General features: G+C 41.3%; 2 protein-coding genes across 3 annotated transcripts in view; one reads left to right on the top strand and one right to left on the bottom strand.

Annotated features, from left to right (window-relative positions):
* Positions 1-14979, top strand: part of SAMD8 (sterile alpha motif domain containing 8) — an 87464-nt gene extending 72485 nt beyond the window's left edge. For both annotated transcript variants that reach the window (XM_077454029.1, XM_077454028.1), the window contains exons 4-6: positions 175-292; positions 1691-1841; positions 8346-14979. In XM_077454029.1, the coding sequence (XP_077310155.1) occupies positions 175-292; positions 1691-1841; positions 8346-8650 (574 nt within the window). In that variant the 3' untranslated portion in view covers positions 8651-14979. The remainder of the gene's footprint in view (positions 1-174; positions 293-1690; positions 1842-8345) is intronic.
* Positions 1-18566, bottom strand: part of LOC143930085 (dual specificity protein phosphatase 13A-like) — a 190289-nt gene that overhangs the window by 107644 nt on the left and 64079 nt on the right. The window lies entirely within an intron of this gene.

Here is an 18566-nt window from a genome sequence, read left to right as displayed (position 1 = left end):
TCGGTAGGCAGACCTTTTTTCGGTCATGACCCTTCTGTCGGAACGTAGTGCGTACACATGGGCTGAATGTCGGCTGATTTCTATTGATTCGGCTGATGCCATCCAACATTTTTCTGAAGTTTCATATATTTACTTCATTTGTTCCTTTTTTTTTTTTTTTTTTTTTTTTTTTAGGTCTATTCTGTTACGCCGCCTCTGCAGCCTAATGGGGACTGTGTTTCTCTTGCGATGCATCACCATGTTTGTTACATCATTGTCTGTCCCTGGGGAACACCTGCAGTGTTCTGGAAAGGTACTGATATAAGAAATGTGTGAGTGTTACTAAAAGTGAAACGTCAAGCTTTTTATCAACGCTGTTAAGTCCTACACTTTTCCAGAAATTGTTGACTGTTGTGGTATATGTTGTAGAAGATTTGTAATGTGTTCCTAGTTGCCCGTTGGCTGAATGTTCATTTTTATTTTAGTTTATCAGCCATCGTATACTGTAGAAGGACAAATATTTAGCAACTGCAGTGTCCTTCAGTAGTATTACTTCACCGAAAGGCATTTGTGTGTTACAGGACATCGGTCTTCACATTAAATTACTTTATGCCAAACCTTTTTTAAGTGGGTTTAACCAAGCCTTTTCTGGTACTTTTTTGTTTAAATCAGTATTTATTTTTTAGCAGAGACCCTAGAGAATAAAATGGCAATCGCTGAAATTTTTTACGTCACGCGGTATTTGCGCAGTGGTTTTGTAAACACAATTTTTTGGTAAAAAATACACTTTAATGAATTAAAAAAATAACTAAGCGCAATAGTAATGGGCACACCATTGATAAGGGTTTGTTTGTTTGTGTTCTAGTGAACATTTTGGGGAAGATGATGTCCATACTGAGTGCTCACATTGTAGGTGTCAATGTCAAAAATTGTAAGAAGCCTTATGCCGTGTACACGTGAGCATTTTTTCCGTCAGAATAAACTGAAGCTTTCTCTGACGGAATTTCTGCTCAAGCTGTCTTGCATACACTTGGTCACACCAAAGTACGACCGTCAAGAAAGCGATGACGTACAACACGTATAACGGGACTAGAAAAAAGAAGTTCAATAGCCAGTAGCCAATAGCTTCTGTCTCGTACTTGCATCAGAGCATGCGTCGTTTTTGGTACGTCAGAACAGCATACAGACAAGCGTTTTTCCCGATAGGAATTGGTTCAGTCGGAAAAATTTAGAACATGTTCTCTTTCTAGGTTCATCAGAATTTTTGCCGTAAAAAGTCCGATGGGGCATACAAACGATCGAAATATACGATGAACAGCTCCCGTCTGACTTTTTCGGTCGGAAATTCTGCTCGTGTGTACACAGCATTAGAGGTGTTGGACGTTTCCTTTCCTCTTCTAATTACAAAGAATGTGACAGGAGATCCTGGTGTATCCAAAGTCGGGTGGGAACACTCAAAACTTGGTGGACAGAAACCGGGTTAAATATTATGACAAGGAGATCTTGCTGCAGGAGTATCCAAGATATATAAGAAAGTTGGGAGCAGTCTTATTCCATCAGGTTCCATTATGGGCTAGAATAATTGTTTAGACTGATTCATTTTAATGTTGTAAATGTGTAGTGTTTGGAAAAATATAATTCTACTGCACAATCCCATCAACAAGACAAGGCCCAAAGCTATATTTCACACAAACTATTTGTTTTATTTCAGCTCTATGATAATATGTGGGCTAAACTTCAACGTGCCTTCGCAATTTGGAGCGGCTTCGGCATGACACTAACTGGAGTACACACTTGTGGGGACTACATGTTCAGTGGACATACAGTGGTCCTCACCATGCTGAACTTCTTTGTAACAGAATGTAAGTTTACCTGGAAGTATATGTCTTTTCTGAACCTGTCACTTAACACATCCATTTTGTATCTAAGAAAAAGGAATGAGGGGCTTTTTTAAACTCTAATCAATACCCCAAGTGGTGTGACTAACCAGTATACTATGTTAGATAATATGTGGGCCAACCTTCAGCGTGCCTTCACAATTTGTCTCTTCGACATGACACACAATTACATCTATCACTGAAGAAATGGACGTGATTCCGCAAAGAAAAAGAGTTGCAAAAGTAGAAACTACACAGGAGGATGCTATCTGCAAATACAATCTATTTTGAGTTCAATTATGACTAAAGGCAAAACTCTTTTTGTTTTGGATTGTGTGGAGATGGATTAGAACACCTGGTAGGTTTTTATTGATTTCTGTGCCCTGTTAGGGAGATTCTCCCTATTTGTCCTGTTTACCGTTATCATTGAAAGTAAAAGAAAATCTCAAATCTTGGGTTGTCATTAGAAAAGTAATGGAGAGGAAATCTTCTAATGGAGACACTAGTTCTGCTGACCTAAGGAATTCCCTTAATTTGCAGCCATTTCCTCTCTCTTCCAGTTTAGCTATGGACAGCAAGTGAAGTAAATCTCTACAATGAGATTCAGATGGGAAAAAAAGCCATAACCCTTCATTGCTTCATCCAAAACAAAAAAAAAAAAGTTTTGCCTATAGTTCTACTTTAATGTAAGTTACCAGTACCACTGTCTTGTCTATAGATGGCCGCTGCTAGGATGTGCTGGAGCTGTGATATATTGGACTTGGACTAAGGTCCTAGTTTAATGTTGCCCTCACAGCCTAGCATCATTCAGTGTGTCATCAGGCCCCCCTGGACTTACAGGACCCACCAACACCTGAGAAGGAAAAGGTCCTATGACATCATTTGACCAGACAGAAAACCACTGGGGAAAAAAATATTTATGCAAAGGGAGGGGGTTTGGGTCAGATCAGACAGTAAATGAAGGAGGATGTGAGGAACTGGTCTTTGAAAATGTCAGCTGTAGCAGCTTCCATATTTCTATCTTCTAAAATAAACCTGTGGTGAAAGAAATATGGAGCCTGGCATTGCTGAAAATGCTGGATGCCACATGCCTACCTACATCATCTTTGCCTGCATGCTGCAAAGTATTTGTAGGAATATCCACATGACATGAACTATTACATTTCAGACAATGGAGTTGTTTTTTGGTATATATTTTTTTTTATACAAATGTTATGTTTTTGAAGCATACAATGGAAAGAAAAATTATGTGCACCTCTTGGAATTAACTGATTTTTTATTTTTTTTGCAACAATTTGCCATAAAATGTGATCTGGTCCACATCTAAGTCACAACCAACACAATGTGCTTAAAGCGGAGTTCCGCCCGAAAGTGGAAGCTCCGCTTATCTGCTCCCCCTACCCCCCCCCCGGTGCCACATTTGACACCTTTCCGGGGGGGGGGGGGGGGGGGGAATACCCGTCAAAAACAGGTACTCGTTCCCACTTCTGTGTAAGGGCTACCTATGTCATTCATGGCTCCCCCGCTGCCTTCTGGGAGAAGCACAAGCAGGTCCCAGAAGACAGCGGGACCATTCAGAAAGCGCCGCAAGGCTGCGCTTCATGTTTCCCTTAGTAAGGATGCCGGCGCCTGCACCCGAAGCTGATGGGCAGGTCTCCCTGGACGGGTAAGTGTCCTTATATTAAGTCAGCAGCTGCAGTATTTGCTGCTGCTGACTTTTTACAATTTTTTAAATACAGCCTGGAATTCCTCTTTAGGCTGATAACACACAAACAATTCTAATTTCATGTGTCTTTATTGAACATACCCATTAACCCTTTTGCTGCTAGAACCATTTTTTGAGGGGTTTTTTTTGCACACGTTTAAATCATTTTAGCCCTGAAGATTGCATAAAACCCCCAAATATTATATACTTTCAGAAAGAAAAGAAAATTGAACCAAATGCTCAAAATACAAAACCGTTGCATGGTATGTGTAATAAATGGAAAGTTCACAAAAGCCAGTAAAGAGGTCACCATGGATCCAGAAAGTCATCACCATGTGGCTATCCTGCCAAATAGTAGCATCTTCCATAAAGGACCTGCCAAAAACCGGTCATGCGGCTTTGTAGGCCATGTTGCCTTTTTGTTATCCTAGGATGCTGTGCCACACTTCGGGACTAATAAGTATCATTTTAATACTATATGATAGAAGCTGGCTATAGCTCAGAAAGCCTATATGGATTCCTACATACAGCGGATATTTGATAGTGGATGTAAACACCCTATTCATTAAATCTGACCTGGGGACATGTATCTGTAGTGTTTACATAGCTCTCTCCAAAGTGCTGAGTCCTGTGTCTTTTTGCTGCTCCGTTCTTCAGTTATCAGCATGATAACTTCTGAAAAGTTCTCCAACACAAAGCGTGTAGTAAACTGAAGACAGCAGACATGTAAAACTTAGGCAGGGAGATTTATTTTGTCTCTGCATCATCTGAGGCTGTTCGCTTCACTGGGTATATGTGGGGGTTTACATCCACTCTAATAGCTAGTTTGAAGCACCATGCAACTTTTACATGCAGCTTGAATTTGGCCTGATGTGTGAGAGAGCTTGAATGTGGCTTGTATTTATGCTGCCAATACATGTGAATGGACATTGACCTTAGGAGAGCTCATAATAACAGCCTGGCTTCATCCTCTGGACCACAGGGACTATCTGTATGTATGATGCTACTCTTTGGCAGGATGGCCACATGGTAATGACTTTCTAGATCCATGGTGACCTCTTTTAGTGGCTGAACTTTCCATTTATTATACGTGCCATGCAACTTCTTTTTGTGACTTGAGTTTTTATTTCCAATTAACGTTTTTTTTATTAGAATATACAACAGCAAAATCAAAAACATTACATGCCGAGGGCACAGCGGCAGGGTGATCATACAAAATAGAACTGTCAAATGTGGAAACCACTGTGCCCAGTTGAAGAGCGAGAATCAGCAATCACTGGCACATTAGGCCCTACCGACGCAATCGGCAGGGAACACCGAGTACCAACTTGTAGCTCACGGCGTTAGTAACAAAAAGAAGTAACAAGAGAAGAAGAAGAAAAGAATGGGGAAGTAGAAGAGAGAGAAGAAAAGGGAGGGGGAAGAGAACAGAAGGGTAGGTAGATTAGCATCTCGGCCTCCAGGGCAGCTCACCTTGTGTCCTCCCGAAGATGCCAGCGCTCCCAGACCACACCGTGCTCGTCCAGCTTGTCCCTCACCCTAGCCGTCAACTTTTCCATCAGTTCAACATCCTTAATTCTGGCGTACAGGTCCTCTTGGGATGGGGGTGTATTTTTTCTCCAATTTAATGCTATTAGACAGCGGGCAGCTGTGAGTATGTGCCAGAGTAACTTCCTGGACGGCTTGGCCATCGTCTGGTGTGATAAGCCAAGCAGGAAAAATTGTGGCGTAAAGGGTATAGGTGCGTCAAAGAGGCGGATCAATAAGCGTCGGACCAAAGTCCAGTAGGAAGCTATTAGGGGGCACGTCCAGTAGATATGGAAGAGAGAGCCCCTGTCGCGCTGGCATCGCTGGCAACACCGGTCGGAGGTGGAGGGCTATATTTTATGGAGGGCCAGGGTCTGATACCAAAAATATAGGATCTTATAAGAGTTTTCTTTATAGAGAGTGCACATTGAGCTTTTGGCTGCCTGCCTCCAGACTGTCTGCCATGCCTCCATCGGGAGTACCTCCCCCAGCTCTCTCTCCCATCTCAACATGTATGCGTGTTTGCCCTTGAGTTTTTATTTCAAGTGCGACGGAGGTTATATCGTGTATACTGATATGTATGAAGGGACACTGTCTTCAGAACACTTCATAAATGATAGCCTGAATTCCTCCTCTGGACCACAGGGACTTGCTCATAGATGACACTTTACCAGCTAGCTAAATAGCCAGTGCATGATGGATTCTTCGGTTGCTGAATGCAAAATACTTTACGCTGCCACTATGGAACTTTATGAAAATCTATGAATGCTGCTAGCTTTGCTTTCGCATAGTTCCATCTATTACTGGAAAAGTGAAATTCTCCTGGCCTTAATTGCATCCTCAAATTGCACAAAATTTATATTATTAGACTTTTAAGAGTGATTCTTACTTTTTGAGTTTATTACAAAATAAGGGCATTTGGCGTAAACACTATTAATATTTAGCAGGACGTAGGTAAAGGCAGGAATCCCAACTTGTATATCTTTATTACAGTGCCTTGAAAAAGTATTCATACCCCTTGCAATTTTCCAAAATTTTGTCATGTTAAAACCAAAAACGTAAATGTATTGGGATTTTTTTGTGATAGACCAACACAAAGTGGCACATAACTGTGAAGTGAAAGGAAAATCATAAATGGTTGTAATTTTTTTTTTTTTTTTTTTTTTTTTTTTATACAAACATCTCAAAAGTGTGAAGTGCATTTGTATTCAGTCTCCGAGTCAATACTTTGTAGAACCACCTTTTGCTGCGATTACAGTTGCAAGTCTTTTTGCACATTTAGAGTGATATTTTTGCCCATTCTTCTTTGCCAAATAGCTCAAGCTCTGTCAGATTGGATGGAGAGCATCTGGCAACGGCAATTTTCAAGTTGTGCCACAGCTTCTGAATTGGATTTAGATCTGGACTTTTAGTGGCCTATTCTAACACTTGAATATGCTTTGATCTAAGCCATTCCATTGTAGCTCTTTCTGTATGTTTAGGGTCGTTGTCCTGCTGGAAGGTGAACCTCCACCCCAGTCTCAAGTCTTTTACAGACTCCAACATGTTTTCTTCTAACATTTCCCTGTTTTTGGCTCCATCCATCTTCCTATCCACTCTGACCAGCTTCCCTGTCCCTGCTGATGGTGTGTTCAGGGTGATGTGCAGTGTTAGTTTTCTACCACACGTAGCGTTTTCCTTTTAGGCCACAAAGTAAACTTTTGGTCTCATCTGACTTCAGCACCTTCTTCCACGTTTGCTGTGTCCCCCACGTGGTTTCTTGCAAACGGGAGTTCTTATGCCTTTTTTCAACAATGGCTTTCTTCTTGCCTCTCTTGCATAAAGGCCAGATTTGTGGAGTGCACAACTAATAGTTGTCCTGTAGACAGATTCTCCCACCTGAGCTGTGGATCTCTGCAGCTCCTTCAGAGTTACCATGGGGCGCCTGGTTGCTTCTCTGATTAATGCTCTCCTTGCCCGGCCTGTTTAGGTAAACAGCCATATCTTGGTAGGTTTGCAATTGGGCCATATGCTTTCCATTTTCAGATGATAGATTAAACAGTGCTCCATGAGATTTTATTTGTTATAACCTAACCCTGCTTTAAACTTGTCCAAAACTTTATCCCAGACCTGTCTGGTGTGTTCCTTGACCTTCATGATGCGGTTTGTTCACTAAGGTTCTCTAACAAGCCTCTGAAGGCTTCACAGAACAGCTATATTTATATTATTGATTCAATTGCACACTGGCGGGGCTCTGTTAAGGTGACTTCTGAAGGCAGTTGGTTCCACTAGATTTTAGTTGGTGGTATCAAAGTAAAGGAGGCTGAATATAAATGCAGGCCACACTTTTCATAAATGTATTTGTGAAAAACGTTGAAAAGCATTTATTTTCCTTCTACTTTAAAATGATGTGCCACTTTGTGTTGGTCTATCACATAAAATCCCCCACAAAATACATTTACGTTTTTGGTTGTAACATGACAAAATGTAGAACATTTCAAGGGGTATGGGTACTTTTTCAATGCGCTGTATGTCATTTTGTATCTTTGTGGATGTCTCTCCTTCCTATGTTCAATTCTTAACGTCTGAGTAAACAGAAAAGGGGCAGCAGACACTGTGGCCAACAGTGCTGCTGCTAAACAATAGGGGAGTCCTTCTACCATGCTGTTGAACTGTCAAGTCTAGTGGAAAAGATGGCATACACCCTTGCCTCCAAGGTGTTTAATGCCAGGGCTCTACTCTGACACTTGCAGCCCAGCATGGTCTGTGTCCACCCAATTGTTGGAGTACCCTGGTCTTTTATCAAGCCTGATACACTGATGGGCCAGTACTTCCTTACTGCAGTCATCGCTGTCGGCGGCCATTTACTGTGATGCGCCGGGTCCGGAAGACCCGGGTGCCTGCCTTAGAGTTATCAAGCCGTGTTGTAGCCGTCATTCGGCTATGGCACGGTCGTTAACTGGTTAAAAAGCTTGGATATAAAGTATGTACACTTTAATGGAATTAGTTTGCTCACTCAATGACATATCTGTTTTAGGGAGCAGTGCATTTGAATTTACAGATCTACCTAACTGCTTCAACCCTTGTAAAAGCAACTCACTCCTTCTGCTCTATCCTATTGTAATTTTCTTGATGCAGGCGTAGGAATAGTGGAGAATGTCCAGCTTATTTTTATGCCAACTGGTATCTACCTGGGGAAGAGGACAGTGGGGGAGGAAATCATTTGAGACTAGTATATGCATGTACAGTATGTTTATAATGTTTGTTCTATTTTTCAGATACACCTCGAAGCTGGAACTTCTTACACACGCTCTCCTGGGTCCTGAATCTTTTCGGCATCTTCTTCATCTTGGCCGCACATGAGCATTACTCTATTGATGTGTTCATTGCATTTTACATAACTACAAGACTTTTCCTTTACTACCACACTTTAGCCAACACGCGTGCTTACCAACAGAGCAGGCGGGCACGCATTTGGTTTCCTATGTTCTCATTCTTTGAATGCAACGTAAAAGGACCTGTTCCCAATGAATACTGCTGGCCCTTCTCCAGGCCCATCTTTCTGAAGAATATATTGGGCTAAAAATATTTTCCCTTAATAATGAGGCCGTTTAATTTGAATGTTTACAACTTAAACAAAGATGTGATATGTAATTTATAGCATTTCCACTTCTTAAATTCTTCGGCTTACAATGTGGGCAGGTACTTAGAGGCATGATGCATCTGTGCTGGCTGCAAAGTGTTCCTTAAAAAGAACTACTGCACTTAATGAAGTATTGGAAGATGGAAACTTTAACATGCTTTGAGGACGGTCTTGCACAAACACTTAAAACGATAAGCATAAAAGTCTTAACCAAATTGCTTTAGAAAATATTGATGTCTGAGGAACTAAAGCTCATCATAGTTTACTTTAGACTCTTGTGGAATGGTTAATAATAGAAATATCTTTAAACTTTACAAGGCTTAAGTTGCGGTTTATCAGATTCTGAACATCTATGGATATTTGGTAAATATATCTTCTAGGGATCATTCACACGTGTGTTGATTATGAAGGATGAAGCAATGCTTATTAATGAGTTTGACGTGTTTTTATTGTGTTCATGAAGCAAGGAAAAAGCTCCAAGAATGCTCGAAAAATGTCCATGAAAGTGTTGTTGTTGATGTAGCGTTTTGCCGGCGGGATTGCAGCGCTGCCCCATTGATTTCAATGGGGAGCAGCGGTGGAGGAGCGGTAAACACACCGCTCCTTCACCGCTCCAAAGAAGCTGCTGGCAGGACTTTTTTCTGACGTCCTGCCAGCGCACCGCTGTAGTGTGAAAGCCCTCTGGGCTTTCACACTACAAACAATGGTGCAGCTTCTTTAGGGCGTTTTGCAGGCGCTATTTTAGTGCCTGCAAAACGCCCTGGTGTGAAAGGGGTCTAAAAGATTCATTTACTTTGATCTCTTTGACACTTGGCATGGTCCAGCTCAAATGGCTGAAACAAAAAGCTTTGCCTCAAACAGTAATGCTCAGTGCTTCTGCTCCTGCCTGGCACTGTCAGTATTGCTGGCTGGCTTGATGCTTTTCCCCGCACACAGAAGCAAATGGTGTTACAGCTGCTCTGTTCTAATTCTCTTATTTCCCAGTGCATTCTGGGATACAGGAACCTCCACCGTCTCTTCCCCAGTGCCCAGTTAACACTTTATAAATGCTTCACTAATGTGCCATAAATGCTATAGGTGTTGTTAAGGTGTGGGTGACAAGTGTCGATGCCTCATAAAAGCTTTTAAATTTTTTTTTTCCCCCCAATTTTTTTTTTTATTGAGGTTTTCTTATAAGTATACAAAACAGAGTCATTTGGGCGTACTCTGACTCAAGCAACAATGTAAATAACAACTAAGGCACTCCAATCACCATAGGGCGCTGAGATGATACATTTATAACTTCGCCACGCAATAAATGCATCTCCCACACAAAAATGGAACCTCCGCTGTCCGGATTCCTCCCCCCCTCCGGTGTCACATTTGGCACCTCTCAGGGGCAGAGCGGAGCAGATACCTGTATTTGCACCCACTTCTGGGCATAGACCCACACATTCTCTGTAGGAGTCTACGCCATGTCCGGCGCCCCTCTGCTGTCTTCTTGGAGACACGAGGGTCCCAGGAGATAGCAGGGAACAGTGGCATTGTGCAGCATGAGTCGCGCATGCTCAGTAGGGAAACAGGAAGTGAAGACGAATGGCTTCACTTCCTGATTCCCTTATCGAAGATTGCGACAGCAGCATCCGAGGCAGAGATCGGCTTCGGGTGCCATTATCGCGGGTGCACTGGACAGGTAAGTGTCCTTATTTTAAAAGTCTGCAGCTGCAGTATTTGTAGCTACTGACTTTAAAAAAAAAAAAAAAGCTTTAAGGATGTCTTCCCCTATGGCCAAACACACCCATTCTATACAATGTTGAGAAACCCGCAAGATTAAATAAAAACCACAACGTGCATCGACCAAGCAACCCTACTGGACTTAACGATCAGAGAGTGGATCCTGAGAGGCATTAGAGCAAGGGGAATCATACCAGATGTCCCAAACCTTAGAGAATTTTTGAGATCAGACCCTTGATTCAAAAGTGTATTTGTAAAGCGGAATAGCCGGATTGGCCAGGTGCTTCCAATAATCCAGAGTGGGAGCTTTCTATTTTAGTATGGCTTTCCTTGCATAATATAAAAGAAGGCCTAATAATGTTCTATGAGCCAATGTAGGAGCCAGGGGGGGAATGCTACTTCATTTTTAACACAATGCAATGCTACTGCTCCCCTGTGAACAGCACTTTATGGTTGCATTGTAATATTTGTGGCAGGTGTTGAAGGACAGTTATAAGGCTTTAAAAAAAATGCAGCATAAACCCAAGGTACTGACGCACGTGTGATCAAGCCCTAATAGAGGAGATCTAAAATACTTTGGATTCAGAAACCACTTGGAAGCTCGCTCTTTCATGTTATCAAATGCCCAGACATTGATGAATGTGATCCCTGCTGAAGGAATAAATAAAATTCAGGTAGAGCTGCTGCTTGGCTGAGGCTTCCCTTAAAGGAGAGGTATGGCCAAAGCTTTTTTGGCCATACTTCTCCTATGGATCACAGGAGTGCAGTTCAATCTGCACTCCTGTGACCTGATGTCACTCAGCTGGTCAAGTCTCAGGAAAGATCCCAACCATATGGTCAGGACACACCCAAATACCTGGACTGGCACCTGGCTCAGCCTCTCAGCAATCTGCTGAGCCAGCCCCTCCCGTCCTTTCCACAGCCCAGTGCTCCAGGGAGCACTGTAATGGATATCAGAGAGCCAGTGACTGACCGTCCCAACTCTCTGATCAGAGCGGAGGGGGGAGAACTAAGCATTCAGAGGTGTTTGATTGCTCAGTTCTGACTGCAGAGCTGTGGGGAACAGATGCAGCTTCGGACCGATGTGGTATCCACCTAGGTGATTTATAAATTTATTTTTATTTTTTTTAAATCCTGATCTTTTTAAAGCAAAGATTATATCATCAGTACCTTGATATTTGGTTGCATGACTTCACTACTGTTGGACCCAGAGCTGCAGGTAAGTATTTCAGGGCTTTCATGACCTTTCCTGACTTGATGAATTGCTAAACCCCAAAACAAAATCACAACTTACCATTCCTTACATGTGGTAGCTGCATTATTTAACTTTTTATCAGGCTAACTAAATTTGCAAGGGCTTATTCTTTTGGTAGGCTACTATATAGTTACATAGTAGGTGAGGTTGAAAAGTCAATCAAGTCCAACCTGTATGTGTGATTATATTTCAGTATTTCATTGTATATCCCTGTATGTTGTGGTTGTTCAGGTGCTTATCTAATAGTTTCTTGAAACTATAAATGTCCCCCGCTGAGACCACCGCCTGTGTAAGGGAATTCCACATCCTTGCCACTCTTACAGTAAAGAACCCTCTACGTAGTTTAAGGTTAAACCTCTTTTCTTCTCATTTTAATGAGTGGCCACGAGTCTTGTTAAACTCTCTTCTGCGAAAAAGTTTTATCCCTTTTGTGGGGTCACCCGTACAGTATTTGTATATTGAAATCATATCCCCTCTCAAGCGTCTCTTCTCCAGAGAGAATATGTTCAGTGCTCGCAACCTTTCCTCATAACTAATATCCTCCAGACCCTTTATTAGCTTTGTTGCCCTTCTTTGTACTCTCTCCATTTCCAGTACATCCTTCTTGAAGACTGGTGCCCAGAACTGGACAGCATACTCTAGGTGCGGCCAAACCAGAGTCTTGTAGAGCAGGAGAATTATCGTTTTATCTCCTGAGTTGATCCCCTTTTTAATGCATGCCAATATTCAGTTTGCTTTGTTAGCAGCAGCTTGACATTGCATGCCATTGCTGATCCTATCATCTACTTGGACCCCCAGGTCTTTTTCCATCCTAGATTCCCCCAGAGGTTCTCCCCCCCCAGTCTATAGATTACATTCATATTTTTGCCTACCAAATGCATTATTTTACATTTTTCTACGTTGAACCTCATTTGCCATGTAGTTGCCCACCCCATTAATTTGTTCAGATCTTTTTGAAAGGTTTCCACATCCTGCAGAGAAGTTATTGCCCTGCTTAGCTTAGCTAATTTCATCAACTCCATGTAATGGAGATGAAAAATTGCTGAAATACGTCAGTTCTGGGTGGCAACCATGGCTCCCTTTTTATAGATATATTGGAGGAATGTAAGTAGCCACCCATGGACAGGAAGGGAGTCATTTACAGGATAACCGGGTGCAAATAAAGAGAAAAACCCTCACGGTAGAAACCCAATGCAGCTACAACATCTAAGGACTCATACGGTATAATATACACTATGATATATTATTTTTTTTGTTTTTTTGGGGGATTTAGATACTTTTAATGAGATAATGGTGGGGGGGTGAGCTGGCAGTTTTCTTATTTGAGTTTAGGTCTTTCTCAAAAGATCTGTACATATTTACCATATATGTTGCATATTTAATGATAGCAGTAGAAGTAACTGCTATAAACTTTTCTGTTGGTTTCATTTGCAGAGGGCTTTAAATGTTCTAAGAATCTCTCTGAACTATAATTAACAATTTGTTTGATATTGATAACATGGCTGCTATGTTAACTCCACTTGCACTTATTTAGTATTTATTGAACAGTTTAATGACGCACAGACTTTGGCAAATTATTTTCCAAAATATTGTGCAACTCTGCAGTTACTCTTAATGAGTATTTACAAGTCCGGTAAGATGCTTCCACCAAATGTGTCCGGAATACAAACCTACAGTAATACCATATAAACTGTACATCCAGGCCTATTTTTAAATCTGTGAATAATTTTTATTTGTGTATATAAGAATATATTTCAAAAACGAAACTGTAAAGCAGTTAAACTGCTACAAAAACTTAAAACCGTGTTTCTATTTCTTTCTTGTGCTTACAATACACATAAAGATCCATCAATGCCTTCATACGCGTTCTGTAACATAATAACTTTTCCCCTTGTACTGGATTTTCGAATACTGTATCCTTATACGTAGCAGCATCACAAATACTTACCTATCCCAAACAGACAGCATTAGTGAAGTGAGCACAGTTGGTAGGTTGTACGTGTAGGAGGGGGCGCCGGTGTACAAAGCTGAGCTGCTGACTCCGCTAGAGCAGTCCTACGAGAGCGCTTGGATGACATCAGAGAAAGCCAGGGGGATCAATTTCTTCTGGAAGGTAAGTATATGAACTTCGTATAATGGGTTGGATTGGTAAGTATTGGAAGGACAGGTGGTGTTGGACTACGGGTCTTACTATAACATGTTGGGTATTTACCCGTGCGGTGTTCATTGCTTTTTAATATTATGTATGATGGTCCTGATCATTCGGTAAAACCTGTAATTCTGAAATGTGTCTGCCACTAACGTAAAGTTGTTCTTATACAGTCTATATTGTACACAATCTATTTTTTATTGAACAGAAATGTTTTGGAGATGCGTAATTTACAATTCTGCAAATTGTACCAGCCAGAAACATTTCCCACTCTAATATTGTGTACTAAATGATGTGAATTTATTTGACCTGTACACTGGATGTCAATGATCATCTGGTATTTATAACTGGCATACCCTGTTTCCCCCAAAACAAGACCTAGCGTGATTGTCGGTGATGGCTGCAATATAAGCCCTACCCCCCAAATAAGCCCTACCCTGTTTCCCTGAAAATAAGACCTACAAGGACTTTAACTAGGGGGGGTAGGGCTTATATTGCAGCCATCACCGACATTCACGCTAGGTCTTATTTTTGGGGAAACAGGGTAGTATGATAAGGTGGACTGTATCTAATGTTATGTTAACTAAATGTTAAATAATGTTATGTTAACTAAAACCACAGTCACGATTTAATTGTCCTATCTCCTGTTTTTTTTTTTTTGTTTTTTTTTGTTTTGTTTTTTTTCTTTCCCAACAAGGACAGAGTCAGAAATAAAAAGTTTTATTTGATAAAGGAGGATTGGAAACTCTTTCAGGCTTTTGTTGTCTCTCTCCCTTTTAAGAAGATCTCTATACTCGCTGTGACTGGGAGCGGTGTGAAATCTCTCCAACTGGGACCAGTTGGCAATAGACACCTGACAGAGGTTCTATCCAAAATCTTTTTGCTAGAGTCCCTCTTTAACTCTAGAAAGCATGTGTGGCTCCTCCATGCAGTGCAAACCCTCTTCTAAGTTATTTTTTTTATTTTTATTTTTTGATGAACCAAAATGGAGATATTTCTGTCTGACATTGAATCTGTAAATATTGTTTTCACACTATATCCATAACTAGTAACCTACATCACGGGATGGATTTCCGTTAGCCCAAAGGTGAATTTGGGATGTGTACATTGTTTACATTTCTGTGGAAAGTATTAAAGGCGAGACTGATTTAATCCAAGTTGCATTTTTTTTTGTGTTGCTCTTAAAGAGATACTAAACCGTTCTTTTTTTTTTAAATTTATTTAAAAAAAAAAAGTTATACTTACCCGTTACGCACAAGGATATTGCACAGAGCGGTTGCTTACTTCCTCTTCCAGTCCCTCGCTTGTGCTGTCTCCTCATTCTTCTAGCGGGTGCCCCCTCAGCAAGCCATGTGCTAAGGGGGCACCTGTGCGAGCGCATTCCTGAGCCAGGCTTTGTTCATTTATAGATTCACACAGCACGGCTCAGCCACACCTCCCGCTCCCTTCTAACAGGAATTATTTAATAGCAGGAGTCTATGGGGTTGATTCACTAAGCGTTAATTCACTAAGCGTTAAATAATGGCTTTTCATATGTGGTAAAATACCTCATGTGGCAACAATTGTGTTTAATTCACTAAGAATTTGTAGTTAAATACTGCATGCAGTGTTTGTTAGATTTAGCGGTAATGAGCGGATTAGTTCATGTGGAATTTACCGCATTGAGCTGGTTGCTAAGGAGCAGGCTGGGAAGCCGGCTGCGTCCTTAACGCCTTACGGACCACCCACCGTCGTTATACGTTGGCAAGTTGAAAAGGAGTATCATTGTTATGGCAGCAACTAGCTGCCATAACCCCAGTAGCCTCTTCAGTGGGTGGTCTGCTTTCAGATAAAAGTGGACTCATCGCAAGATCACTTTTATCGGCGGCAGCGATACTTACTGGAGCCGCCGGTAGCGGCGGAGGTGATCGTGTCCTCTCCCCTCTGTGGTATGCATTGCATTGCAGGAGCGAAAGCCGAGCACGCGTGCAGAAGCAAACGCATACGTGAGTACCGCCCGCATATGAAAACGGTGTTCAAACCACATGTGAGGTATCACCGCAATCGTTGGAGCAATAATTCTAGCCCTGGAACTGAAAACATGCAATACAACCTGTAGAATCTTTTAAACGTCGCATATGGAGATTTTTAAGGGTAAAAGTTTGTCGCCATTCCACGAGCGGGTGCAACTTTGAAGCGTGACATGTTGGGTATTAATTTACTCGGCGTAACATCTTTCACAATATAAAAAAAATAACACGGTGTGACAAAAAGTATTGCAATGACTGCCATTTTATTCCCTGTCGGTGTTAGAAAATAAATGTATATAATGTTTGGAGGTTCTAAGTAATTTTCTAGCAAAAAAATTTTTTAACTTGTAAACAACAAGTTTGAAAAATAGGCCTGGTCCTTAAGTGGTTAACAACCGAAGACTCATCAGCTGTCAGCGGGCTCTGCCCTCCCCCCCAAAGCACCCCCACAACCATGGCTGGTAGTTGTGGGTGTCTGTGGTCAGGGGGCTTATTGAAATCTGGGCCCCCAGATTACGCCCCCCCATGTGAATGAGTATCTCAAGTACCTCTACCCATTCACAAAAAAAGTGTCACAAAGTAAAAATAAAAAAAAACACAGACCGCTTTTGACAATTCCTTTATTAAAAAATAGTGCCCCCCCCCCGATGTAAATCCATTGTCAATCACAACATGAGCGCACAGCCGCAACCTAAAAACAGAAAAAAAAAACACCGCTCCCGAGGACAGCTGGCCACCAAATGCCTCCTTCACTGTTTGACCTTTCTTATATAGATAAGGGGCGGGGTCATATAGCTACTCACACATGTGGCCCCTCCCCATTTGATGTCACAGACCGGTGCATTCTGTTTTTTTTACCCTAATGCAGGGAATGTATTAACCACTTTCACCCCCCTCCCTGCTCAGGCCAATTTTAAGCTTTAGGCACTGTCATACTTCTTAATTTTTTTATTGGGTTTCAAGTTCAGATACAAAACAGAGCCTATCAGGCATAACCAGGCTTGGTCCACATACATTACAATAAAACAAACAGTATAAAAAACAAAAAACCTTAATAGCAGTGCGGCTATTGGCACTAGAACATAACTACCAGCTCCACTAACTACTGAAATTGTTAGTATATTGTAGGTATCCGCTACTCAGGGGTAGTATTAAGCACCCTTTAATATGGAAGTCACAACTCTTAGCCCTTGTACACACGGTCAGATATTCCAACGGAAACGGTCCGATCAGATTATAGTGTTGGAAAATCCGATCGTGTGTGGGCACTATCGGACTTTTTCCATCTGAAAAAAATTTGAGAGCAGGATCTCACATTTTCCGACAACAAAATCCGATCTGACTTTTTCCGATCGTTTTGTAGAGAATATGATCGGACAAAATGCCACGCATGCTCAGATCAAAGTATGAGAGCAAAGCTATTGGCTACTAGGCTGAATGTAGTCCCGTCGGAACGAACAAACATTATCACGTTCCGAACGATCGGATTTCCGTCAACTTTTTTCCGACTGTGTGTATGCAACACCAGTTTCGGACAAAATCCGTTGGAGAAAATCTGACGGATTTTGTGGTCGGAATTTCCAACTGTGTGCACAAGGGCTTAGACTATGGCTCAGTATATGGATTGGACGTGGGTTCAACTACATATACATGCTCATCTAGTCATTTGTAATGTAATCCACTAATTAGGAGATTCTGGGTCAGTATTAGTATAGCACTGTCACACTTTGAATGACAATTGCACAGTCATGCAACACTGTACCAAAATTAATTTCTTATTTTTTTTTCACACAAATAGAGCTTTATTTTGGTGGTATTTAAAGTGGATGTAAACCCAAATGTATTTTTTTGATGTCATACTGTAGAGTATAAGATTTCCTATCATTTGAGCCCAGTCTTGCCACAAAGAGTTAATCCAGCTCTGAGCAATCCTCTTATATTGTTCAATGAGCTAAATCTTGACAAACAGAGAGAAACTTTGTCAAATCCTCCCCCTTGCTGTGAATGACAGGTGATTTCCATATCTCATGCACAAGCCTGAGAGACATGCATTATTTTTTAATTGCCTCCCTCTCCTTTTCTGCTGCTCTGCCAGGATTGGATGTTCCCCACCTCCGCATAATTGGGCATGCTGAAGTCATGTGGTTACTTTCCTGTCTTTTCACTGGATGTTAGTGATCATAGAAGAAGTTCAGTGTAAGAAATACACAGGAGATAATGCATATTGACAAGGGGAGTGTAGAGGTGGGCGGGGAGTCTACTGACATCACGACTCCAGACAACAGACCCACCCACAGAATCTGCAGTTTTTTGGGTCTCATAACAGACAGAGGGGAGACATTTGACAGGTAAACATACATGCAGGAGGCATGTATATCCTTCTAGATAACCCCTATGGCAGTAGTTTGGATGAGACATTGGGTTTACATCCACTTTAATCGCCACTAGGCTTTTATTTTATTTTTTGCTAAATAAACAAAATATCGAAATTACATTTTTTTTTCTGTTATAACATTTTGCAAATAAATAATATTTTCTTAATAAATTTAGGCTAACATGTATTCTGCTACATTTCTTTGGTAAAAATAACCCAAATCTGTGTATTTTTTTTTTTAGTTTGTAGGAAAGTTATAGAATCCATAAACTATGGTGTGTGTGTGTGTGTGTATATGTATATGTATATGTATATGTGTGTGTGTGTGTGTGTGTGTGTGTGTATATATATATATA

This window comes from Lithobates pipiens, unplaced genomic scaffold, assembly GCF_037356315.1.
Source record: "Lithobates pipiens isolate NorthernLeopardFrog02 unplaced genomic scaffold, aLitPip1_a1.2 Scaffold_25, whole genome shotgun sequence".
Taxonomy (NCBI): Eukaryota; Metazoa; Chordata; class Amphibia; order Anura; family Ranidae; genus Lithobates; species Lithobates pipiens.
The sequence above is the reverse complement of the archived record's forward strand: the minus strand, read 5'-3'. Positions and strand labels throughout refer to the sequence as shown.